Below are 26,755 nucleotides of genomic sequence, written 5' to 3'. Positions count from 1 at the left end.
TGTCCAGCGAACACTTCATCGTGTGTTTTGATTGGTTCTTCCGAACTCGTAATTATCAGATCATTATACATGACGTCATCGCGCCAGGTCCATCTCGTTTTGTTCAGAATTTGCATGTTGGAATCTTGTGACAAGTTGTGGTCGCATCTCGGTCATTTTCACCAAGTAACTCAACACTTTTGTCTCGGAACGTGCAAGAGACACCCATACTTGCTTAAGAGTTCATTACTGAATCGATCCAAGCACGTGCAAGGGGTTCGAATTACCGTTTCTAATCTACGATGATCGAGGAGCCGTCATAGACACTGAGAGCGGTCGAAAGGATTTGTTGTTTTGAGGGGGAAAAATAAGTTCCTGTGGAGTTTTTATGCCGACGTTATTCCTTCCTGAAGACAGTCCGGCTTAATTTACCATTGCCGCCTAAGGAATGAGAGCGGATGTAGCGTTTGGGTTTACTTCTTGACGATATGCCCGAAATCGGTGAGGACTATTAGGCCGGTCTTTTACTAGTATCTACTTTTTATGTGAAGGAGTTACTGATGTAATAGGGTTGCACACCTTCGGCTGTTGTTGAAATTGTCAGATTTGTTTGAAATCGTGCTATCTTTGCAAAACAACGAATCGATAAAGCCTTTCCGTGTCAGAAAGGATTTAAGTGTTCTATTAAGTGCTCTATGTTTTGAATTAGCCGAACGTTACTTGTTCTTCGAGAATCTCGTGTCAGTTTTGCCCGGCGAACCGCATAGCTGTTATGGTGTGCAGCGTCCCATCAACTGTAAACGTGACTCTACTCTTGTTTTCCGCAGGTCGGGATGATTACGGCCAGTTCGATAAAGGTACGTCTTTTAACATGGTTTCTTTATATTTATTTGTTTAACTAACGTCTTTTGAATAATAGGAAACCTCGATAGAATTCTTTGTGGTCTTTACATAGTGAAAGTGCTACAGGAAAGTGCTATGCGCATATGTAAGCGTTAATATATCAAATAGAGTTTCGATATTTGTTTATTTCTTCCCGAATCTAACAATATTTCTTGGTTAGGAACGTTGAAATTGGGTTTAATTCAATCAAGCTGTCTTAAAATTGTGAATATTCATCGACATAACATCCCCGAGGCGTCGGGAAAGCGTCTAAAATGACATAAGTTGATTGTTTGATCGAGTTAATTCGAAGATGGCTTGTAGTTGTGAAGCGATTGAGTACACAAATCTATTTTATTCCACGGTTTCTGGAGGCCGTTGAACAAAGGAGTGTGATTATGCACGCCGAAAAAGTGTCCAGTATGTTTTTTTTATGTCTTTGATACGTTATGCAAATAGAAAATGTATTTCGAATCCAATGCGAAAATGGGTCGTTCGTTAGTGTTTAGTGCATGCCTACCGAGATAATTTTTTTAAAAAAACCTAAATACTTAATCCTTGTGTACCCAATTGTATGGAAAACTGAAGGCTGCGTTTTTAAGGAACGTGATTTCTTGTAATCAGTCGCAGCGGGTATAGAATTTCTCGCACATAGTGTATTTATCCGGAATGATTCTATTGCTGCAAAGGCGCCCAAATATGTCAAATACAAGCTTAATATATAAAGGCCTTTGTTTGATGCAATCCCTGAACCGTTTCAAAATCATAGGAGAAAGAAGGCTTTGTCAGGGCAGATTGTGCTCGAGCAACGTCCAAACGGAGAAGGATTTTGCCGTTAAGGTAAGCTCTATTTTTTAATCTGTAAAAATAACAGCACGTCAGTATTTGATTTCGTTTTGCGGTTCAAATTGTTGCAATTCGACAATTTTGAAAATATATCGACCCCTCTTGACTTGCATATGTATTTCACGTGATGTCTGTTAGCTTAGAACCACAGTCTGTTGGATTGTCACAGAATTATAGTTAGATCGAGTGCTCCTCTTTCAACGTTAGCTGAGAAATCAGTCTTGTTTTTCAATCGAATCACGGTATTATTGTCGCTGCATTATTTACTTTTATTGGATAAACAACATGATAAAATATCTCATCTCTATTAATGTCAATGGATAGATTTAGGTTGGGGAATAATTTACGCGTTTATTTGCTGGGTGTTTTAATTGCTCACATGAGGGAAATCTTAAAACAATCTCTAGGGTTTATTTTAAGAACCAGCAAGGGTTTGTCTATCATCTTGGTACTCATATTTCGGCGTTGTCGCATCTCGGGTCATGCTATCAATCGATGTCATGTTTTCTTTGGTTGAGAGCATGGATGTAATCTACTTCAAACGAAAACCACAAGACAATTCGTAGAAATCTAATTTCCAGACTTATCTATTGTACAGAAAAGTGAATATTTCTCTATTTAGTCACATTTTAATGCTATTAACACCCTCTATTAATTAAATTACCTGTAATTGCATTCGGATCAAGTTTCTTCAAAATTTTCTTTGGCAGAGTATGGATAAATGTTAGATTGATTCTTCTCCCATATAGCTTGAATGTTGTCAGATTTTATTGATGTGTTACTGTGCAAATTAATTACAAAAGCATTTGCGATATCATTACTGTAATAATGCTATATTTATGAGTGATATTTCTTTTTTGTGCCAACCTTTTATTCCAGAGGAACCTGATATTTTTGACAAATTTCTCAAATTGAGTAATGGTTTTGAGTTTAAAGTGGTCATAAATTTTCCAAGATGTTGAAATCTCTCCAGATTTTTAGTACTTTAGTAGAAAATGGTTCTCAGGATATTTTTTCATATTAAATCACCTTTGGGTGTAGTTTAATTACCTGGATTTTTACAGCTATCAAAGTAAACTGTACAAGATCTCTACAATTTTGCCACTATATGCTACATACTCTGGAAACTAAATTGTAGGGTTCCTCCTGTACAGGATAAACATAAATGGAGGTAGTTTTTTGCTTTAAACAACTGGAGTGACATGATATGAGTGAGTAATCATTTAGGCAAATTTGTTGCAACCAAGTGTTACTGGTGAGACAGGATAAGAATGTTACAGGATTAACTGTTATGTCATTTCATTTTTTTATCTCTTTAATTTGAGCAAATTGGGTGTCGCAAATAATTGTTCTTTACACACCTATATAGCGGTAATCTCATTTTGTCAGTTGTGAAGTTATTACAAATTGGGCACAGAGAACAGCTTTTGTCTCCCGAAAATGAGATTATCATGAACTGAAAGCCAAATCTGTGAATGCACTGGATTCATTACTTAGAATCTAAAAGCAATCATAGATGTAACTTGTCCATGAAGCTTCAGATCTTTAACTAGTATATCTCATTAACAGATTTTGAACATTGGTGGTAAGGAAGAGGAAAACTGTTAGTTAACAGTCGCTTTGAAGATGAACTTAAAAAAAAAATTACAACTTGTTTTGACATTGTTGAAATAATATTGAAAATTTTCAGTGCTTTAACTTTCATTGTGTTGTTTTCATATTGCCACGTCTGGAAAATGTTAATTATTTTTTATTCCACTATACTAACAAATTTGCTTAAAGCAGTTGCTTGCGTTTCACAATTCTGTAGGTAGTTTAAATAGAGATAAACCATTGAATCTGGTCTAGTTCTGAGGCACGTATATCAAGGATCCTCTAGAAGTCATTAAGTCCAAACACATGTAGTGCTCTTGAGGATTAAATTTAACTAATACAAAAGTTTACCAACTATTGTCATATCTTCATTAGCGTAAGAGGTTCTTCAGCAGGGTGAAGCATGGATTTTTGTTCTTTACTGTGGAGGTTTTGAGATATACCATAGAATATAACTCACAATGAAATTTTAATTTCTAAGTTATGTGCATCATCAGGGTACAATTCTTATTACACACAAATAATTTACTACAGATTGCGTCTCTGGGTATATGTGTTATGTTGATGTCAATAGTTATTGCCTCCTGACTGGAAGAAAAACGATCATACAATGTAATTGATGTATGGAAAGTTTCCTATTTTCAGTAGTTAAAATATCAACAACAGATACTTTTTTGCATAGAGGTATTTGTACAAAGAAGTAAAATCAGATGTGATTTCCTGTTAAATCAGCTCTAACTTTGTATTAGTAGAATACGCAGTGGTTTAGGTTGTGTCTAAATGGTGTATTTGTTTTTCTTGCGGTGAAATTTTCATTTTTGTGAAAATGATTGTGACAAAAGGTTAGAGATTATCTTTGCACATATCAAAGGTCATGACAAGTTAATAACTTCTTTAACAACATTTCAATCTGTGGCGACAGGAAAACAAAAAGGTGTTAGCTTTTCTCTTGTTAATTTAAACACGGATTTCTCTAACCAGGTCTCTTTATTTTAGTTCTGAATATGTTTGGTATCTACTTTGAAAACAAGAAATAAGAATGCTACTGATTATATTCATTTGATATTGTTCAAGTGTTTTCATATTGGATGTTTAAGATGAATTTGCATAGCTTCCAATTTGAAACCCACAAGTGCTTTGTGTGATATTTCTAATACACCTTTTTGTGAAAATAAGATTTAGATTTTATTAACACAGAAGTGATGTATATTTAAGTTATTTGCTGTGTGGGCTGTGTAAATTTTCCATCTTTGATTCTCTGCATCTGAAGACTTGTTTTTGTTTTGGTTTCTTGATTTTGAGTTTGGTTGTTCAACTTATCCAGTATAAGTAACAGATAAAATATTCTACAATTTTACTACAGAAAGTTAAGGGATTGCATGTTTCTCAACCTTTAACTCCCAAGATCTCATCAGTAATTCTCCTTACTATCTCCTATACAGTTCTTGTGATGTTAGTCTAGAGAATTTGGTATTGGATCAACTTAGAATCTCTTAACAGATATTTTTCTTTATTCTCATCACTTGTCTACTTGATATTGTATTGATATTGTAATGAGAAGTTCTATGCTGGTCACTCATGGGAGGTAAAGGGTTAAAATGTTTTTTTTTCTATGAGCTTTAACCAGACAAGGGTCCAACACATTCTAACTTTGAATTCAGGAGACATGTATTCAAGCATGATTTTGATCATGTGATCATCAACTTTTTTTAAAAAAAATTTTTTTTTTTGTTTAATTGAAAATACTCCATTTTTACCCACTATTCCAAGGCTAAAATAGATTTAACCTCAAACTTTGATCTTGTGGAGTGCTCCAAAACCAGTTGCTTTAAGTAAATTTTCCTTGTTTGGTGTGCTTTAAAAAACAATGGCTACTCTTAGTTTATGAATTCAAAGAATTTACAGATGTAAACGAAAATGTTTTACAATGCAAAGTCCTTGAAAAATGTCTTGTAATTTGTCTCACATGCTATGATTTTTGGCAAAATACTTTTTTCATAGCAAGCTATTTTGCAGTTTTTGTGTTTTCAATGTAGGAGGCTGTATGTGTTTTGGGTGTGAAGTTTTAAGTGTCTTATCGTACAGATCCTTCTTAGCCTTCCATGAGACAAATAGAATTAGCATGAGTCGCACTTCAAATCTCAATGCTTAGTTCAATATTTTAATCATCTATTCATTCTAATTCAATTTGCCTTCCTTTGTTTTATAGAAGATAGCAGTGACCTTGGTAAACCAGAATAAGTCTGTGTTAATTTCCTTTTGTAACTTGTCTGCACATGCACAAGTTGTCTATTGTTTTCCCAGAAAGGGAAGAATTTGGAAAATTCAAACAATGTTGTGCAAGATTAGGGTAGACAAAATAATTCTCTCCTGCCTTGGGAGAGTGCACTCTTTGTTTTTATTATTTTAAATTATGTTTTTCTAAAATGACAAATGGTGGAAGGATACCTTCCCGCCGAGAAGAGTGATGTTTAGAAAGTTGTGTGCTAAAATTATCTCCATGGGTTTCTTTTAGCACATCTAAAAATTCTCAATTACATACATAAAAGCTTTTCTTTGGAAAATAATCACGGTGTCTGCTGTGATTTTTATAAGCAATCAAGTGATTCCTTAGTGTTCATTCCAGAATTTTCTCTATGTACCATTCTTTCATTCACTACCAATTGCATCTTTGACATACTTCACAATTACTTTTACGTCATTCCATAGCCAGTTTTAGCTAGAGTACTACATCCCTCCTTTAGCTCCCAGCATGAGGTTTTGTTTATTTCTGAACTGCACTGGTTCAGATGTTGCTGCAGATTCTCTATTGTTTGATATCACATTGTTCTCAACTGTGCAAGGAGTCATATCTTCTCGTGTAGTATTTGACAAAAAAAATTTCAAAAGCTACATCCTCAAGTAGAATTTATCAACTGCATCATGAAAGCATTGCTTAAGGTAAAATAAAGTTGGAAGTACCTAGTGTCCATAAAAGTAAATGCGTTCAGAGAATGAACACACATCGTTCAAGCTTTTGTGTATTGGCCGGCTGCATCAAGCATGTGACATAGTAAATTAAATTTTATTTTTCTATAGTTGTAGAATTGCTAGTTTGGAAGATATGCACATCTAAAGAGGGTGCTATTTTTCACTTTGATCATATCATCACAAATTTTTTTATCTAATAATTTTCAAACTAGGTTTGTCATCATGAAGACTGCCAGGAAACAAACTACGGCAATCCTTTATTGTTGTGTTTGAGATGTGATGAAGTCCACCATCTTGGAGCTGGTTCTAACCATGCACGGTTTGATGTCCCGGGTAAGTGTTTTACCTAAATTTGTTGAAAAAATAGAGTGAAATGTGCTGTTATTCTTTCATTTTCTTGAATGATGTAAGCTACATGTACAGGCTGTACATGTAGTTGACATATAAGCTCTGGAGATCAGACTGATTTGTACAGTGACCACAGTTTACCAGTTTCTGTGACATGAGATGATTTTAGTATAAATAGTGGTACCCTACTGTACGGGATATTAGTCTAACAGGAGGGTTTACCCTCCTCGCTCCCTGCCACCTGTTTAGTGCAACATTCCCCTGACAACTTGCTAGTTTAGGTGATATTTAAGAAGTTGATGGGTAGGGAGTTTTGACAATTTTGCATCTTGAATAATTTAGCCTCCATTTTTCAAGTCCATTAATTTGAATGGGGAAATGTTCTCTATCCTTAGCCATCCTTGTACAATTTTGGTTATTTCTCTTATTTCTCTGGTGTCTCCATACCTTGGCAAATAGTTATTTCAAGCTGATACCATTCAACACTCAAATTGTCTTAAAATCGAGTGACAGAGTCACATGGAGATTAGATGATGGAAAATATCAACTAGGCTCTATTGTTTGATGTATTTAAAAAATCTCAGAGCTAAAATTATAATGAAAAAGTATGGGACACAGTGAAGAGAATTGGTATGTAGATCATGAAGGCAGATGATGAGCCTTTGTTGGTATTTTTGTCACCAGGATACTAAGAACCCTTTAACCCCTAAAGGTGACTAGCATCTAATTTCTCCTTACAATATCACCCCTGAATCACATATTAAGGTCATGGGAATAAAGGAAATGATCAACAACCTAGGAAGCTCTTGATTGTCAAGGAAATTCTCCTTATCAGCACCTAATGAAATTTAAAGAGGAACATAGAGAATATGCATACTGAAGTTAGGGTGTGAAGGGTTTCATTGTGCGGAGTTTGAAAGGGGACAATAATTTTAATAAAACATTTGAGAACTGATTATAATTGGCAAATTTGTCATTTTGGTGTTCTTCTCTTTAGAGAGGCCAAGTACAAATATTATTAGGACGCCATCAAGCCATTCGGCAGGTTCAGATTCAGGAAATGAGGAGGATGTTGAATCTGAACAAAAAAGTGTAAGTGGCGCAAATTAATACTCATTACACTTAGTGTTAGTTTGAATGACATTCTCATTTGTTAACTCCTTTGATCCTTAAGAGCGACTTGCATCTAAGTTCTCCTTAAAATATAATCTTGAGTCAAACATCACGGTAACAAGAATGAAGGAAATTATAACATACTAAGGAAGCTCTTGATCATTAAAGAAGTTCTTCATGTAAGCACCATTGGAAATTTGTAGAGAACAGTTTGGAGGAATATGTGCATTGATGTTTGAGTGTAAAGGGTCCAGCTGATGTTGTTAAAATTATGTACTTAACTATAATTGTGCTTACAGCTAATTTATTTTCAGCCAATATTAAGTTGCCAATATGCGATGATATAGTAATCTATATTTTTAACATAATCAGTTGTAGAATTGTCAAAAGGTCACTTACTTTTCAGGCAAGCTTTTCTTTTGACACAATCAGATATCAACTTAGACTACTCTGATTTAGTTATCTTAAAAGTGAGAAGCATAGTTCTTTTCATAAAGTGTTGATTAAAGGAGTGGAATATAAGGGAGGAACATACTTAACGGCATCTATTATTTGCTTACTACCCTTGACTTTGGTTGGCAGTTTTTACTCTATTGTATGATGTACAAAGGGGACAGTTGTTACTGATGAAACAGAAATGGTTGGCAATCTCTTTTGCACTTAAGCAGCTCATGATAAAAAAGTCTGAGTAGTGATCTGTAATTCGTCAAAGGAGTGATATTGTATTATTTGTATTATGGGGGAGAATTTTGATATTAAACCAATATTGAATAATGGCTTTAAATAAGTATGGCAATTCATTTTAGCCCCAAAATATGAACAAGCCTATAGTTGTAAATGGCAGCACTAAATGTTTTACCTAATTAAAACATTGTGGTGTTGTTTTGGTGTGGTGAGATGCAACAGAGAATATTTGGAATTAGCTGGAATTAACAGAAGGTTTTGTTCCATTTGCTTTCTTGATTCAAGCAGTCTTCTGGTTATCTTCACCTTGTCATAAGTATGAAACAAAATTGAAACTGAGCTCTGAATTTTAATCTCTAGAGGTTTTAAAATGACAGTTACTTTGGTGAAGAGTGAAGAGAAACAATCGTTTTTCTTATTACTGTTTCTAAGTTAATTATCTCACAGGAAATATCAAATACATTTTAGATATCAGACAACTTAACTTAAATTCATTATCAGACATGTTTGATGGTAGAAATTGTGGTCAAGTTACCTTAAAACAAACAGCTGTAACTCTCTTTTGTTATGATATTTCTTCTCCAACAGGGAAAAGAAGAACAGAGGATATTCCTCTGGGAAACGGATGTTTAAAATAAATGCGGCGGCGACGAAAAAACCAAGACGCCACAACACCGAAGTGAGTTTAAAGTGAAAAACCTTTTCTTTATCATCTTCAACATGTCGTTAAAATATTTATTAGGCAGATCCACATATATTTTAGAAAACACTGGATGAGTGTATTTGATTTGATTGCATCCTAGAGTATGTATTTGAGCCCTAAAGTTGAAAAGTATAAAATTATTTTTCCGTTACACTGACAGGTACACGGCAGTGTATTGCCTTGACAGTTTTAGCTTTTCAGCAGACTATACTGTACTTTTTCAGTATTATAATTAGCTGCTGAAAAATTCAGATTGCTTAAATTAGTTAAATGTGAAACTTAGGAAGTGCATATATACCAAGTTGTTTGAAATTAATTCCTTTTGTGATGCATCAGACAGTGCTTGAAAATCTTGAAACTGAACGTCTTGTGCTACCGTTTTTATCAGGCTTCTAGCGCAAGCTGGTAATGAGCCATTTACTGCCATTTGGGAAAGGTCTCAGTTGGGTTATAACCCCTTCAATGACCATCTAACAAGAGTTTTGTTCATTCAATTTGTATGACCTTTTTTTTCATGATCATGGCAACCTCTATCATCTCAGGCAAGTCCTTCAAAAAAAGTTAATACAGGAACACTTTATGGGGGCATCTCTAACTGTTTATGGTCATAAATCTCTCCCAGATGAATACATCTTTAACATTTCTTCTGTTTTCCATAGGATCCAGGAAGAGAATTTTTTAGCATTAAATTTTTTGACAACAAAAGTGGAGAAATCCATGTAGAAGTAGTGCCTGCTTTGAAAAGGAAAGTCGCTGAGGTAAATCAGTTTAATTTTAAGCCATTCATGATTTTCATCTATTTCCAATTTTATAACTTTGTTGTTGAGTTAGTAACCCTCTAAATCCTAAGAGCAACCAGCATCCAATTTATCCAACAGTAACGCTAAATCATTCATATTGTGAATAAGAAAACAAAATTAACATCCATAAAGCAGCTTGATTTTTTAATTAATTCTCCTTGTCAGTACCAAAGGAAATTTATAGAGAACATTATGGAGAATATGGATGCTGATGTTAGGGTGTTAACCCTTTTAACTCCCAGAAGTGAATGTGCAGCAGCTAGAGGGAGAATTAACAATCAGATCTTGGGAGTTAAAGGGTTAAGTGTAATACTCTCTTCTCCATGGTGTGACATGTTGTTTTGTTGACAAACTTGTTGTTTACTGGTCCTTATTTATTTGTCCTGTATTATAATGTTTTGCTGGAACTTCATCCCATGTGTATGTTGCATATTGTTAAAATGATATCAGGCTAGTTCAGTCTTATATTTCATTTGAGGACTTTTGCCAATTTCCTTGAGGGAAAGTAATGCTTTTAAATTTTTTAAAAAATTATTTTTACCTGTTGAAATTCATTCTTACGTATACCAGTTGTAATTTGCTGATGTTACATCTCTTGAGTCCTTGGAATATATATATTTTTAACTTTAACTGATAAATTATTTTCATTTCAGGGAATCTATCGAACCTCTTTTTGAAGCACAGGAATTTTCCTTTTCAACTCATTCTGTCTTTCTGGACTCATCTAATACTCCTTACCACTCGCGTTTGATACCTTTCCACTGGGTGGAAATACTCTTCATGTTAGAGGTAAGATGTACTGGCTTTTGGCACTTCCACTCTGATTTTCGGAGAAGAATTGATCAGATGCATACAGGGCTATCACAGGAAAACAACTGCTATTAGTGAAGAAAGATAATCATAATCAGTGAAATGTTTACTCTTAACCCTTCACCCTTGGGAATCACCAAAGAAAAACTCCTCCTCACAATGATCAGCACTGTTTGCCAGAAAGGTAGTGAGAAGAGGGAAAGGTAGATAAGTTGGGGAATAGGGTTAATTACCAACAATTCTCTCAGAAAAATTAGTAAGGAGTATACAATGGGAAGTAAGGAGACAGAAAACTGAGATTTGGGAGTGTAAAGGTGATAACAAATTATTTAGTCAGCAAAAAAACTGGTTTTTCCATTGTTAAAAATTATTTATTTTAACATTATTGAAACATTGGGAAACTGGAATTTTCAGCTTCTTCCCTACAAGATGAAAAAAGGAAAAAAGGAGTGGATGTAAGCCTTATTTATTAGCTGTACAGCTTGTTATGTTGAGGGAAATTTAGATTGGAAAAACCTTGAGAAAGTCTCCCTGTATTCCACATCTTGTTTATCTTACTCAAAGACAATAGGTAGTTATGTAATCTAAAGGATTCTAATGATTTTGTTTTCAGCCAATGAAGATTTTAAAGGGGATGAAAGAGTAATCAATATCATGAGAGACTCGTATGCAGAGGAGAAGAACAATTCAGATGAAACACCACACGCCCGAAGAGCTCATCCTTTCTGACACGGTCTGGTTCTTTTACAACAAAGGGGAAAGAGAAAGGTAACATTAGAAGGTTTGATGATGACAGAGAGAGGGAGAACTCAAGAGATGACAAGCTCCTACAGCAATTCAATAAGAATGTGAGTTGCTTTTTTTTTTACCCTTCCACTTCCAGGTGGAATTTACTGTAAAGATTGATTGACTGAGTTATAGCTATTGATATATGGTAAGAAATTCCTTCAGTATAGTTTACACGTAATGCATCTATTTTGTGTGGCTAAACTAGTTAATAAAATAAGATAGAACCTGTCATGTTGTGTTTGAATTCATGTAAGGATGCTGTAGAACACAGATTTTGAATAGGCGGTTCCACACCTCAGCACCTTTGCAAGAAAAAACTACTTTATAAACAGTTGGTGAGAGGCTGCAAAAGAGCCAGTTTGTTTGTGGATTCCTTAATCAGTAGGAAGTAAAGTCATTTTAAAATATCAAGGAAATTTTCCATAAGTTTTCAGGTTGCAATTCACCTTTTTTTAATTTTGTGGCATACATTTGTTTGTTTGTTTGGCTTTAGACCCAAAAGGGCAAAAAGAACATGGAATCTTTGTTGGTAAAGAGTTTGGAGGGACCATGCCGCCTACACTGTCAAGTCCTTTTCTTCCTGGTGGAGTTCATATTAGTGGGGGTGGCACCGTGCCACGACCAAGTCAGCCAGTCGCTTGACTGGATTGTTTAACCACCTAAAACCAGCATTAAGGTAAGCCATTTGACAGCAGTCTCATCTATCACTGCAAATTCCTCCAACGCCATGTTGAAAACTGACAGTGGGAGGGGTGGGAGGGGGGGAGGGGGGCGGGGGGAGGGGGGGTGCTTAAGGTACGTCTGTACTCAAGCCAAGTGGCCCACCATCCAGAGCTTAACTGGTTCCCTTCATGTGAAGCAACTAGGAGTTTTACAACTTTCCCCCCCCCCAATGGGATGCTTGTCTATGGCAAGGTTACCCCCCAGCATTTGATCAGGCTTCCCTGACAATTTGCCGAAATGCAGGCTTCGTGACCAAAAGACTAGTGCAAATCATAATGCTATGGAGTGTCTCCCACAGGGAGGGTGCTTGAAGGAGAAATAATGAGCAGGGCTTGTCAAAGGCTTATTTCATGTTTATTTTTTGTGCAACTTGTATAAATTTGCTTTTAAAAAAAAGCCTTTAAGAATCACACACCTCTTCATTTGCAGATTTCTGTGAGTTTATAGCAATATGCAATGTGCTATTTTTCAGGGAACTCTGAAAGACTCGTTAGATCGATATTCCTTGTATGGTCCTGGAGGATAGTGCTGATTATGACTCTGGGCTCAAGAATGAAATTGAAGAACAGATTAAACTTGTAAGTTTTATAGTGCACTGAACAAATGACAGGAATAATTAACCAAGAGTGTTTATTTTAAAGTAAACACTCTTGGTGAAGGTATCTTTTCATGAATTATCTAACAATTGTCATACTCTTTGGAGTAAACAAGTGAGATAGTGACCAAAATCTTATTGTGATTAAGCATGTATTGTCACAAACAACCAACAAAAAATTTACAGTCTTCAACCAGGTGGCATTAGCTCCCAAATGATGGAAGTGAAAGACATAGAATACCTGAAGTGTTAGTCTTTGCCAGCTTTGATAATCAAGAATGTTTTCATGTTGCAAAAGGTGTGATTTATTTTTCAGGAATCATCGTGGACTGAAGTTGTAGATGAAAGGCGCATTGGGGTAATGTGTCTTGTTCTAGGCCATGATCAATTTGCATGCAATGTCTTGTATTATTTTTAAAGTTCCTTTCATAGTTGTATGTAGATTTTGTTTTCATCTATTTTGATTTATTTCAGACAATGACCAAGAAAGAGAAAGACCAGCAAGAGGCTATGTGGGAACTTTTGTCCACAGAGCATTGTATATATCAAAACTCTACATAATCAAAAAGGTAAGTACACTGAATTCTACTTCAAGACAAATCTTGCAGTGATCAATAGGCCATTTTATAGCTGTGTACTCAAGCCTTTGATTTAGAGTGAGGCTGAAAGTGACATTGTTGTGATAGAGATAGTATCCACTTAGCACAATAACAAAGTAGTTTACATATGATAAGCACAAGGTTTGTATCATAACAAGGTCACCCTTAGCCGCGCTGCTGTTCAGAGGCTTAGCAACCAAGTGCACAACTGTAAGATGGACTATATTGCAGTTTCCAACACCGATATTGTAACCAGCTTTTATCTCCACTGAAAGAGGCTTTAAGTGATATTTCTGTTAATTTTATACAGTGTTTCTTTTAGTTGTTTCTCCAGTGCTTAAGAATTTGCAGAGTGAAGGATGTCTTGTAGAGGTATGACTTTTCATATATTACATGACGGTACTAAGGATTTGCACATATTATGTTGTTAATAGTCATATACCAATACTTCCCCCTCACACTCTACTGAAGCATCGTTTTGTGGCCTCTGTTCTCTGCTGCCTGGTTAGCTCACGTGGATGAGCACCGGGCTTCTGTGTGGGAGGCTGGGGTTCAAGACCAGCCAGACCCACACTTAGGTTCTCAAAACAACTGAGGAGAAAGTGCTGCCTTTGCTATGACATCTGCAAGCAGTTAGACACTCTAGTCTTCTCGGATAAGGACGAAAAGCTGCAGGTCCTGTCTCCTGCATCTTCTTGGTACTGGTTAGTGGGGGACATTAAAGACCCCAAACACTTATTGAAAAAGTAGGGCTCAGAGTTCCCAGTGTTGTGGTCTGCCCTAGATTCTGAAATATGGGGCATCTGCCAATCTCCTCCAAAAAAAAGAATATTGTAAATTGCTCAATGCAGTCTGACCAAAGTCCCCCACAAAGTGTTGTGAGGTGCATTGATCATATTCAGATATTAATTTGCACCCAATAAGTAATATTATCATTATTATTGTGATCAAAATAAGCTAATGTAAAACTGATGTACTTCCTAATTGAATGAAGACATGTCTTTCATACTCTCTGGTTGAAGGCCCCATCACAGTTTTTTTGTTTGGTCTTGTTATATTTAACTAAGATTCCATGTGCTTTCCTAATAAAAAATTCCCCTTCTGGTGACCTCTCAATCTCTTTGTGGTTTTCCTTTGACTTTGTTCTCTAACTTGATCATCATTCTGTTTGTATCCTTCTAATGATGATGTTTGCTTTCCATGTGACAGATTGAGGCATCTAAGTTGTTTACTAATGTGGAACAAATATATGAAGTCAATTTAGCATTTTGGACAGCACATCTTAGCAAGGTTGTTGAATATGTAAGTGTATTTTTACCTGCTTCTTGGGTACATGTATTTTATTAACGATAACATTTTTAGAGATAAGAAATAAGTAGAAAATTGTCTAATTCTTCCACTTTTTTACAGGCGAGGAAAACAAAAGATCTGCTAAATCCTTTGGATATGGAAGCTGGGTTCAACATGGTGAGAGGAAAAATTCATAGATACAATTTCTTGGAAATGTAGAATCTGAAGGAATATCTTTAGTCAGTTAACGAGGTTTACAAGAGCCCTGCTAAGTGAAGGTAGCAAAGGGGCAAGGGGGTTGGCTCTGATCCCATTTTGTGCTGAAGTTTTTGAAAAATTCATGCATCATGTATATTGTAAACAACTCTTCACATGTCACAAATTTAAGAAGGGAAAACTTCAATCTATCTTCTTGTATGCAAGTTTTCAGTGAAATCTTGAGGTTTTCAGCAAATGAAATGAAAGAAAAAAAAAATCCACATGTTGGTCTTAAAATTTCTGAATCATGTTGCCTTTCTGTCAAATCCATGGTTTCACATATTAATTTTCGCCTCAATCACATGTCACATGTAAACCAGCCATTTGCCATCCATTAATGAAGTGTTATGAATGATGAAGCCTAAACTAGACTTTGAGTATTGGTAACTTGTCTCAGCTCTTTTGTGATGTATCTGTAACATTTCTTCACTATTTTTGTGTAGTTGAGGCTCAGTTTGATCCATCATAAAGTACTGCATGGAGGAGTCTAAATGTTTGAAATATTACAAGGAAAAGCTGGTTTAGAATGAAGATTTCAAGACGTACATCACTGTAAGAGGACTAGAATAGATTTAGTTCCAACTGTTACTCTACATCAGCAATTTCCTTTTTTTCTGTGACAACATAATTGAAGGAAACAGCCTATTAAGGACAGTTAAAAATTCTATTCAACAGAATGGCCTTATTTTGCCAAGGTCTGAAAGAGATCAATCACATCTTGTTCCCTAAGAGTTATTAGCATCAAATTTCTTCCTTACTTTACGCCCCTGAATCAAACATCAAGATCATGAGAACAAAGAAAATGATCACCAACTTAAAGCTAAAGAAGCTCTTGATTTATAAAATAAACCTCTCCTTGTCAGCACCTTGGAAAATCTGAAGAGAACCAAAATGTAAAATATGCATACTGATAAAAAGGGCTAAGTCTCATGTTTAATAACATTACCATAAAAATCAACTGATCATTTTTCATTAACCAAATGCTTGACATTTGACCAAGAGTTTAACTTTTGTTCAAGTTTGTTGCAATATTAGCCACTGTCACCGACAAAACTCATTTTCAAGACTTATGTACAGTCACACTGTACAAATGCATTTAACTATTGTATTTAATTGTTGTTGTTTCTTCTTTTATGAGTAGTGGTGTGAAGATCACAGGTTTTGCACTGACCGGCTGAAGTTAACTGACTTGTTGGTTTGGCCCATGCAAAGAGTTACAAAATACCATCTTCTATTGAAAGCCATTGGTAACAAAACCATGGAGGAAGACACTAAAGATGTTCTCAACAGAATGGTAAGATTTGTGTAAAACTAGACAAATGTTAAGTACATGTATGTCATGCACTGTTTTCTGCTAACCCCAGAAACACAGAAGCACTTTAGGTTATATTTTGCAAGCAAGCTTTTGTTATTGGCACTCTTACACAAACATTTCTTAGCCACGAGAAAGTCTGAGTCCTTGAAGCAAGCCTGTGAGAAGCCTTTTCCTTGTCATGTCTCAAATCTTTCACATGGACATAGAAACACATGTCCTGCAGCACTGGTTATGTGGACTTGCTCACAGTCTATTAGGTCAGTTCACTCAGATAGCTCACGTACTTCTTCAGGTGTGACTGTAATTTGTAACAATGTTTACTTTTTCCCTTTAATGCAGAGAGTTAAAGTAGAAACATTTGTGAGTAAAGTAAATGCTGCCATGAAGGAGAGGCACGAGTTGGAAAAACTCAAAGCAACTGCAGTGAAGATTCACAACAACTACAGTGTTGTAGAAGCTGTCAATGAGGAGATGGAAAAGGTATTAGGAAGGAAACCTTATTTCTCTCTTCTTTATGTGGACAATTTGAAAAGACAATTAACCCTTTAACCTCCAAGAGTGATGAGCACGAAATTTCTCCTTACAGTAACACTACTCAAGAAGACATCAAGGTCACGAGACTAAGGAAAATGGTCACAAACTAAAAGGCTCTTGATTGATAGACAAACTCTCCTGTCAGTTCCATAGGAAGTGTATGGAATACATTTTGGAGAATATGCATGCTGATATTAGTATATAAGGGTTCAAAGGGAAATAGAAAATCATTAAAGTTATAGGGTGATATGAAGCAAATTTCGTAGTGCAATTGGTATCTTACATAACCATGTTATTGAAATAAGAGAAATTGTATTTGATTATGAATTGGCTCTAATATTTCTGTCTTTTTTACTCAGATTCTCCAAGATTACAGCTCATACGACCTCACCAGACCCATGCCTGGTTTAACTGATGATCAACATCGTAGTGTCATTCATGAGGGAAATCTGAGGCTTCTTGAAAAACAGGGCAAAGTGAGTAAAAGGCATTACTAATTGCAAACTATAACTGCTGGTAAACTAGATGTCAGATTCTGAAACTTGCTGCTTTGTTGTTATTCCTTGTATAGTAATCATTTCACTCTGAGCAGTTACCAGACAATATTTCTCCTCACAATGTCAGCCCATTTGAGAACAAAAAGATGATTAGAAAAAAAGAAAAGAGTCAGTTTATAGCTGTTGCTTGATTCAAACCAAATTGTCAGAGTCAAACTCTGAAGGGATTTGAAGTTGAGAGAGTGGTGCATTTTATTAGCTCTTGGGAGTGAAATGGCTAACAACTGTTTAATTGACCTCAATTGAACAATCTTTTCTTTGCAGATGGATGTCTATGTTTTTCTCTTTACTGATTTACTTCTCATAACCAAAGCAAAGAAAGCTGATAAATTCAAAGTGATCAAACCGGTGAGTTAGCAAAAAAGTGTTATTGGCTCTTAAGAAATAAAAATCAAGTCAGACACTTGCACATCTTGCTGGGGCTCTCCATTCTCCTTGGGTAGTGTTACAGACAACTACATCAAACTGGTCAGAGATCCATGTAATAGTTATGTACCTCTGCATAGTGTTTTGCAGTACATAAGAAGATTAAGATATGATGAAAGAAGGTGCATGAGAAAGAAAGCTCTAAGTGACCTTTCATAGACTGTGTTATGCTAATGTGAAATTGTCATGTGAAACAGAAAATTTTTTTATCTCATGAGAATTCAGTTTAGCAGTAAGTTGTTATCCACTCATCCCTTCAAGTGGTGATATAAATTGATCAATGTTCAGTGAGTTGCATAACAGATTCTGATGTATTACTATCAATTATTGTTAAATCATTATTAAATAAAACAATAATTTTTGAACTAGCATTGATAATCATCAAATTGATGTTCTGCTCCTTTTTTATTTAGCCTCTCCAAGTGGATAAGCTAGTCACTGCCAGGGATCAAGGAGGTACAGTTCTTTGTGTTCCTTTTGTTTTCCTTAAGAAGATGTCCTTCATCTCTAGTTAGAAAAAAAATTATAGTGTGCAATGCATCTCCTGTGTGTTTTATCTGAATGTACCACTCCCACTTGTCAATGCCTCCTTGGAATTGATGTAAGTTGCAATGAAAATGATGAACTTTGATTATTTTTATTACCCTAGGGACCTTCTTACTTATTTATGTGAATGAGTACAACATAGCGGTACAAGCATTTGCTCTCCAAGGGACGGCAAGTGATCAGGCACAGTGGATGGATGCAATAAAAAAGGCTCAGGTATAACTGAATCTTCAGTACCTAAAATATTGTTTTCTGCCGAAAAACCAGGGATACCTACTATAATTTCAGCTAACCATTGTGTTGGTACTTTCATGAATAAGAATGTATTTTAATTTTGGAAAGAGTAAAGGAAAGTTTTTATGCTAGATATCAATTTAATTTTCTTGAATGAGGGTAACTAATCATATTACTATTTCTTAGAAATTTATCCATATATTAAGGTATTGTTTTTTTTTTTTTCATTGTCTTAGAAATTGTTCATGGTTGCCAAATTGGGGCAGGGATCTAGTAATGTACACCATATGCAAAATCCCAACGACAATGACCTTGTAAGTCCCTCAGGCCTTGTTACACCCTCTGGACTTTCACCGGCACTTCCTCGACCTCAACGCCGCAGATCATCTGGGTCATCAATTATATCAGTGGAGTCTGATTCAGAAGACGAGCTAGGAATGAACTTTTCAACCTTAAATTCTCGTGCACGTTCTGACTCGGCATTGACCACAGGAAGCAGCACCCATTCCTCAGAAGTTAGAGGTAAAGAAGTAGCAACTAAATCAACTAAATATACAGATGGTGCTGCATTACAACGACAGGAAGAAATACTTTCAGTAGAAGATGAACAGTTGCTAGAGGGAGCAATGGCTAAGTCACGGTCTGAATCTCTTGGAAAGATATCACGGTCCTCCTCCGCACCTCCAAAGGAACGACCACGTGTTGTGGATTCCAGTTCCCTGTCGAGATCTTCATCAGCCCCACAGGGGCCCACGTCTGTGCGTGTGGCAAGTCTTAGGGAAGCCATCATAATGAAGAGGAGAACTACAGAGGAGCAGGATGGATCTGTCACTTCTTCATCTGCATCATTAAATGACTCAGCAGGTGATTCAGAGGTTCAGTCACCGTTGGCAAATGCAGCTGTTGATTTTTCATTAGTTCCTCCACCAAATTATCAACAAACTAACGAAGTCAGATCTGAGCCTCAGTCTCCAAATCAGGAAGACTCTGGTGGAGAATCACCCCGCACTCCTGCTGAGGAGAATAATACCCAGCCTCCTTCATCTCCTGAAAAAGGAGTCTCATCTTCTATGTCTGATAATGACTATGAAAGCAGCGAATATGCAGGAGAACAAGAGGAGGATTCTGTTGAGGAACCCCTTGAGTCTGAAGGTGATTTATCACCAAGTAAAGACTGTAGAATGGATCTTTCAGTCCCACAGGTGGGTCAAATGCAAGAATTTCAAGCCCTGCAAAATTTATCGGACTCTATGGAGGCAACTTTTAAAAGTAATGGACCCTCCAAACAACCGCCACTGATAAAATCTCAACTTATTGCTCAAGATAAGATCCAATCTGCAATTACAACGACAGAACAACCACGCAAGCGTATATCACTACCAAGAAGATCATCACCTGTGATTTCAAGAAAGACAAGACCTGAGAACATAATAAGACATCGTGATAGAGACAGTCATGATGTAAATGGAATCATCCAAAAAATTCGAGATGCATCTTCTGCATCAGCCACAGAAGCTACAATTTCAAATCAAGAGCGTGGGCACAAAGTGGGGAAACTTACAAAAAGGTCTTCTGAGTCTACCAGACTTCCTGTGAAGCCTGATAAGGCACACTATCCCACAAGTGTAGACCTGGAAGAATCCCAGGCAAAGGCTGAAAAAAAGAAGGAACACTGTAATTCATTGTCGCGCACCAGAAAAAAGAGCATGTCTCTTTCAGACCTTCTGAATATAGGAAAAGACCTGACAAGTAATCGAGATAAAAATAAAGATAAAGAGGTGGACAAAGATAAATCACACCCAAAAAATTTGGAACCAACAAGTCCCTTGACTGATGAAGATGCCATTTCTCCTACTTCTGTTGATGAACTTCGCTATAAAAGAGAAGAGAAAAGATCTCGCTTTAGTCGACTCCGCAGGAAGTCTAGTCGAGGTGTGGGAGAACTGAAGGATGGTATTGCGTCTGGTCCTGATATTGATCCTAAAAGAGCCTCAAGGCATTTCTTTAAGGAGTCTCTCATGTTGGAATCTTCGTAAGTAGTTTTGTTTGTGGAAAGTTGATGCTTTGATTATTTTGAGAACTGGTTACCACCAAATGATTGCATCTGAATGTCTTGAACTATAATTTTTCATGTCAAAACTGGCTTGATAATTTTTGTGAGCGTGTGCTTTGAATTGCTTTTTTCCCTGGTTTGAAATTTATGAAGGGCATGCTAAATAATAAATTGTCTTTCAGTATGACAAAATGCTATAGAAATTTTTTTTTAATTTGGTGGTAGCCAGGCACAAGAAACTGTAAGTACCGTTCTATATCAGCACTCACACACCACTAGTTCAGACGTGTTAATCTGTGATCATTCTAATGGAGCCAATAATTGCAACTTACCACCTGCAATGTCATGAATGTTAATCTCACTTTGTAACATCTAGAATTTTAATTATAATCCATTTTCAGGCCTCAACCTGTAGGTTAGTAAACCCTTGTAACAAGTGGATCAATTACAGTCAATAAGGGATTGGTGTGAAATGTAAGAAGGTCGCTTTTGAGTCACTGTTGAAACTTGCAGAAAAATTCAGAAAAATTCAGAAAAATTCCATAGTAAATGTTGACTCAAGGGAAACCAGTTAATCTTGAACCACTTGAAATGCTTGAAACACCAGCTCAGGCTCAGAGTGGACAAGTTCACCCTTTGGTGTGCATGTTTAAAGAGGACTGTTGAGAAGTGAGTGGCAGTGACTCTTAGTGAGCTCCTTCTGATTTATGCTTTTGCACCTATCCTTCCTTGACATAAACCTTTTGGGATAAATGAAAATCACAAATTATTGGATGGTAAGATTGGCAAGATATTGATCCAAATTCTGAATCTCTAAATAAATTTATTTTACATAACATGAATAACTCCCAATGGAAGTGGATGATAAATAAATGTGAATTTATTTTTACAATTTACTCTGGCACAATTTTAAATTTAAGAGAATATTATTTCCAAAAGATATAATACAAATACCATATGAATCTTGTTTTCAGTCAATTATCTTGAGAATTTTATTGTGTAATCTCTGAAACTTTAGTGGTCATATTTTTCCAGTAATAGCGGAGCTCGCGGAGCGTAGCCCCATAATTATACAAAATAGAAGTAACCCATCAAGCCGAAAAAAATTTGGATGTACGACCGTACGACCGTACGACCGTACAAGGTGCTACTTTTAACATGCGTGGTCAACTGTGCACCGGGCTCCGAGTCGGACGACCCGGGTTCTAGTCCTGGCCGGGGCAAGGCGTTGTGCCCTTGAGACGTGGGGGGGAAAAAAAGAATGCGAGCTCCGCTTTTAGGCTCGGCTAAATCTATATATTTTATGGAGTCGTTTAAGCGTCCAGCTCTGCCAATTGTCTTTTATTTATTAATTTTTAAATTTAACTTAATGAATGAATGCAATTTCTCTTTAAGCTGTCACTCTTTCTTTTCTTTTCTAAGAGTAAACAAATGTCCAGTATAATAACCAGGAAAGCAAATTGCAAGGACTTAAATTCTGTGCATTGTAAAAGTTAGATCTGGTAGAATTAAGGAAACAAACAATTTTAATTTTAATCACATCAAAAATTACACGAGACAATCAATTTCTTCTAATTTTTTTTTAACCTACCAAGCATAGCTTTAATTTTTTTTAATTTTAAAATTTTTAATAAATTTGTATCTAATATTTAATATTTAATATTTAATATCTAATATTTTATATTTAACAGTATTAATGAATAAAGTTCTATGTCTGTTTCTACATTGTTGTTTAACATCTCATTTGTGGTGTGTTTACAAATTTTAAAATAATTGTTTTCTTTTCAAATTTTAATTTCTTAACTAAGTTGGTGATCTTCATAATACTAAGAAGCCTAAGTTATAATATAGGCATTAGATGGTAAACTTTTTAAAAGTTTTATATCGTTGTCTTGAAATTCTCAACCATTTGTTGTCTTTAGAATTAAAGTCAGGATTACTGACTTGTTTAATTGTAGGAAGTGTTTTAAAGTAAGACAGTTTGAAGCCATCAAATTTAAAGAACTGCAGCATGAAACAAATTCTACCCCTAAAGTAAAGTCTAAACTTGAAACTACAATAATGAATCCTAATATGTTATTCCAGATCTATATTAGCATGGAAGATGAAAGAGAAAAAGTTATTTCTACCCTAGATGATCATGATGCAGAATTGTCCATGAAATGTTAAATCCAAGCTATGCTTTTTACTAAGCAACTCAAGTTGCACACAACTGCTGTGCAAGTTTCTTTGACTTTGCTGTAGTACTTCACTGCAGCGGAAGCCATCTCTATATTCCCTCCTTCTCTGAAACCAAAGCTTTTATTTTCCTGTGTGACACAAGCACCATGATAACTCTTTGCACCGAGTTAACTGCACCATCAAATTTTTGACATACTGTTTTGGACAATCTTAAAGGCCATGTTGTGTTTTAGGTAGAAGTTGTAGTCCTGAAATGCATCAAGGCTTGCGGTCGGCAGGTATTTGAGTGTGTGATTACAAGCAGCATGCTCAATGCTTGTATATTTTTACCTTTGTTTGTGAAAAATTGAAGTAAACCTCTACCCTAAACTGCGCTGCAACTATGCCGTGATGCTCCAGTTGCTATGAAAAATAACCGATTTAATGGACTCGCAATTACCTACAAACCAATCCTGAAGATCATGTTAATGATTTATTTAAGGAATGAAGGTCTTGATTCTGAATTGATGTGATTACCTAAATGAATTTGGTGAAGTGATGCTCTGAAATTCAAACTCTGTTTGTCTAGTGTTCAAAAGTTTTATGTATTTTATTTACCGCTTAAAGTTTTTAACCACTAATAATTGTAATATTTATTCTGTCGGTAACCTTTGGCCTAAAAACGTTCATATAGATATACAAAGACAACAAAGACAACAAACCAAAGAATTTCAAGAACCAAATAATTCTGTCTTCCAGTGAAGATAACCTCACGTTTAGCTTTAGCCAGCTTATCATATGTAGCAATGCTTTTTCTGCAGTTGTGTTATTTGTCAAAGTAATTCGCTTTTGATCACTGCTGACCCAATTGACACTAAAAGTTACAGAATATATGCTTAAATTTCCCAGGCAAAGGAGAGGGAGCTAGAAATTTCCTGTGTCCCACTAGCTCTAGGCGCGATCTTTTTGCAGGAGATACATAAAGCTTGCCAGCAATAGTAAAATAAGCTGCTTTTGATATCTTAAATTTCCTATATAGAGGCTTAGGAGGCACAAACGAAAGGAATCCAACAAGCATACTTATTTATTCCTTTTGTTTTTGTCCTCAAAGCTGTGCTGTTAAAATGAGTTTTAACCCTGAAAGCCACTAGAATGATCAACATCAAAATTCTCCTCAATATTAGCTCACTAGCACAAGGAAATGTCACAAGAATCAAAGAACTGGTGACCATTGCCTTACGACCACGTTGCCTTCACGAGAGAACGTATCTAAGCCATGTGCGATAATTTTGTGTTGAATCTGAGGCTTCAAGGGTTGATACATCAAAAGAGCTTATTTCAGGCTTTGTATATGACAGAGACAGATAAGGAGAGGGAAGATGGAGTACTGGGAATGAGTCTTTTTTCAAGAGAGAGAAGTGGGACGAGACAGGGAGGACTGGTTACCACACCCCAAAGGAAATTTGAAAACGCGCTTGGTCATTTCTTCTTTAACCCTTTTAACTCCCAAGATCTCATTAGTAATTCTCTTTACTGTCTCCCATACAGTTCTTGTGATCTTAGTTTGGAGAATTTGGTATTGGATCAACTTATAATCTCCTAAGTGATATTTTACTTTATTTTCATCACTTGTCTGCTTAATTTTGTATTAATATTGTGAGGAGAAATTCTGTCTTGGTTACTCATGGAAGTTTAAGGGTTAATGGTCTTCTTAGTGCTCCGTCGTTCTTCTCTTTCATGTGGGCGTCTGTCATGCAGCATGCATGTATGGTATTAATTTGGTCAAATCAACTTATTTTGTTTCATCATTTTCTTTTATTTTCAGGGAGTATGTATAAAGATGCGCCGAGGGAAAATGCAAATAATTAATTTAAATCGAAAAAATGCAATGCCAAGGACAATATTCCAAGAGGCCGAACATCAATATTTCGACGCGAAAAGTTATTTTTGTCGTGCTCTTTTATGACTTTTGCCAAGAAAATCCGTTCTTAAGCGAGAAACAACCATGGGTGCTCAAAGGTCGTTGCTGTACGTGATCTGAGCTGAATCACAAGTTCCTCGATGCCTCAGATGGAGAAGAATCCTTTGGATGTGCATATTTTGAGTTAATGTCTATTGACCTTGGTTTGAGACTAATTGGACAGGTTGGTTTGCTGCAAAGGGCGTGACTGTGAAAGGGAAGTGATGCCCAGTGAGTAGTAAGGCTTTGGTTGATGGATTGATTCTCAAGCTGGAATTGTTTTTCCATGTTTGGTGAATGTAGTATGGTGTTCCAGTCATTACCGACTGAGTTGCGGGTTTTAAAGTTCCCGGGTGGATTTTATCCCTGTCTGGTGATGAAAGGGACACAGAAAAGGTGTATGGTTAGTCTTTTGCTAGGATGAGTCGTGGGTTCCAAACCCAGTTGGAGCTGTGCTCCCTGCCTAGAGAAAGGTTGAACCGTGGAGGGTCAATGGATGGGTTTTGAGGGTGCGTGCTTGTTTGAAGGTGAAGGAGTTGCCGTTGTTTAAACCACAAGTTGTGAAGTCTCAAGAAGTTGCACCTTCCAACTTGAATTACATTACTTGAATGTAAGATTTCAGTTGTTAAGCTTGCCTTTTGAGCGCCCAGGTTGATCTCTGATTTTAGAGTTTCTCTAACAGCTTTTTTTTTTATTGAGATTCTCTCTCGTTTTATCTTTAAAGAAATCTAAGTAGACATACTTTTTTCAATATCAACTTAGCTGTGTGAAGACCTTACGCGTTTTATTGAATGTAAACAGTGTACATAGTGGTTGTAAATTTTTAGCTTTGTAGACTACATGGTTGAATTTTCACCGAATGTCAGTTTGTGGAAGGGAAGGAATTTTTTTTCATTGTATTTATTGACCAATTCTTTTTTTTTTTTTTTATAAATACAAATGCGAACAGAGTGCACACCGTTACTTAAGTGTCTGTTGATTTGTGTCCAGCGGTCTTTGCTTAAACAAGGCTCCAGTGCTATTGTCTCTTCTTTAACTATCCCTTTTCTGGAGTGAATTGTTTCTTATCGGGTTCCAAAACGAATTCATTTCTCCTCCCTACCCTTCCCCAGGACATACCGGCGAGATCCCTTTCTAGATATGCCATTCACAAGTTACTTCTTAGTTTTACTTTTGGAAAACGATAAAACAACGATTACGAGATGTTTATTTTCTTGGAGAGAGGGATTCCGGGATGAGGTAACCAATTCTTCTTGGGTCTCGAGCCCTTTCTCGATAAGCCATTTACACGTTACTTATTGGTTTTACCGTTAGAAAACCACAAAAATAACAACCATTATTTTCTAGGCGAGTCGGATCGTGGCACTAGAAGACTAATTCCTTTCTGAGTTAGACTGTCTCGTTACTAGAGGGTCTCAATGGGTTGACTACTCTTGCAGTTAATGGTTAAAATTGTGGCCAAGTTACAGCCAACAGTTAATTTCCGTTACGACTCAAAGAAAAAGTTTCATAGCCAACTTTTTTTTCCGATTTAATGTTCAATTTTGTCAATTTTTACGCCTAACCACTAAACCTTTTTGCCGTGGTACAGCCCGCGGTTAACCTCATTCAGATTCTCTTACTAAGCTCAAGTCGAATGGTCACATCCACAATTGATGAAGGGTCATGGAGGTGAATAGCCACAAACTCTAGCGAGTATTGGCCCTGTTGTGGTTTAATTTTATCCTTGGTTCAAATTTTATTTTCCTTTGTTTCAAACGCATTATCATATATTACAATACCCAAAAACAAACGAATATAAAATTTGAACCAAGGATAAAATTGAACCACAACAGCCCCATCGGTGTGCCATGAAGGAGTTGCAAACAAGGGGTAGTTTCTAAAGAAAATATAGTGCTGCGTCGAGGGGAAAGTATCACAGGGTAATTTGGTACCATCAACTGGGTTGATAACTTAAATTGGGCATCGTTGAGAGTTTGAAAGTTGAC

General features: G+C 36.2%; 1 protein-coding gene across 1 annotated transcript; it reads left to right on the top strand.

Moving 5' to 3' along the window:
• The first annotated feature begins 114 nt into the window (after positions 1 to 114).
• On the top strand, positions 115 to 25,720 carry LOC131787496 (pleckstrin homology domain-containing family G member 5). The gene is given in 35 exon segments (XM_066171795.1): positions 115 to 480; positions 807 to 836; positions 1,631 to 1,701; positions 6,483 to 6,603; positions 7,616 to 7,745; positions 9,004 to 9,094; positions 9,778 to 9,858; positions 9,860 to 9,876; positions 10,572 to 10,651; positions 10,654 to 10,707; positions 11,342 to 11,428; positions 11,431 to 11,576; positions 12,011 to 12,041; positions 12,044 to 12,140; positions 12,142 to 12,193; positions 12,713 to 12,754; positions 12,756 to 12,818; positions 13,152 to 13,193; positions 13,310 to 13,367; positions 13,370 to 13,404; positions 13,757 to 13,772; positions 13,775 to 13,806; positions 14,644 to 14,736; positions 14,845 to 14,901; position 15,326; positions 15,426 to 15,443; positions 15,446 to 15,534; positions 16,124 to 16,276; positions 16,637 to 16,777; positions 17,191 to 17,307; positions 17,653 to 17,736; positions 18,228 to 18,270; positions 18,464 to 18,576; positions 18,831 to 20,626; positions 24,633 to 25,720. Coding segments are annotated over 35 exon segments (4,107 nt in total). The 5' UTR covers positions 115 to 467; the 3' UTR covers positions 24,646 to 25,720.
• Positions 25,721 to 26,755: the final 1,035 nt, after the last annotated feature.

The sequence above is a fragment of the Pocillopora verrucosa genome, chromosome 9 (genome assembly GCF_036669915.1).
Source record: "Pocillopora verrucosa isolate sample1 chromosome 9, ASM3666991v2, whole genome shotgun sequence".
NCBI lineage: Eukaryota > Metazoa > Cnidaria > Anthozoa > Scleractinia > Pocilloporidae > Pocillopora > Pocillopora verrucosa.
This window is presented reverse-complemented; position numbering and strand designations above follow the sequence as displayed.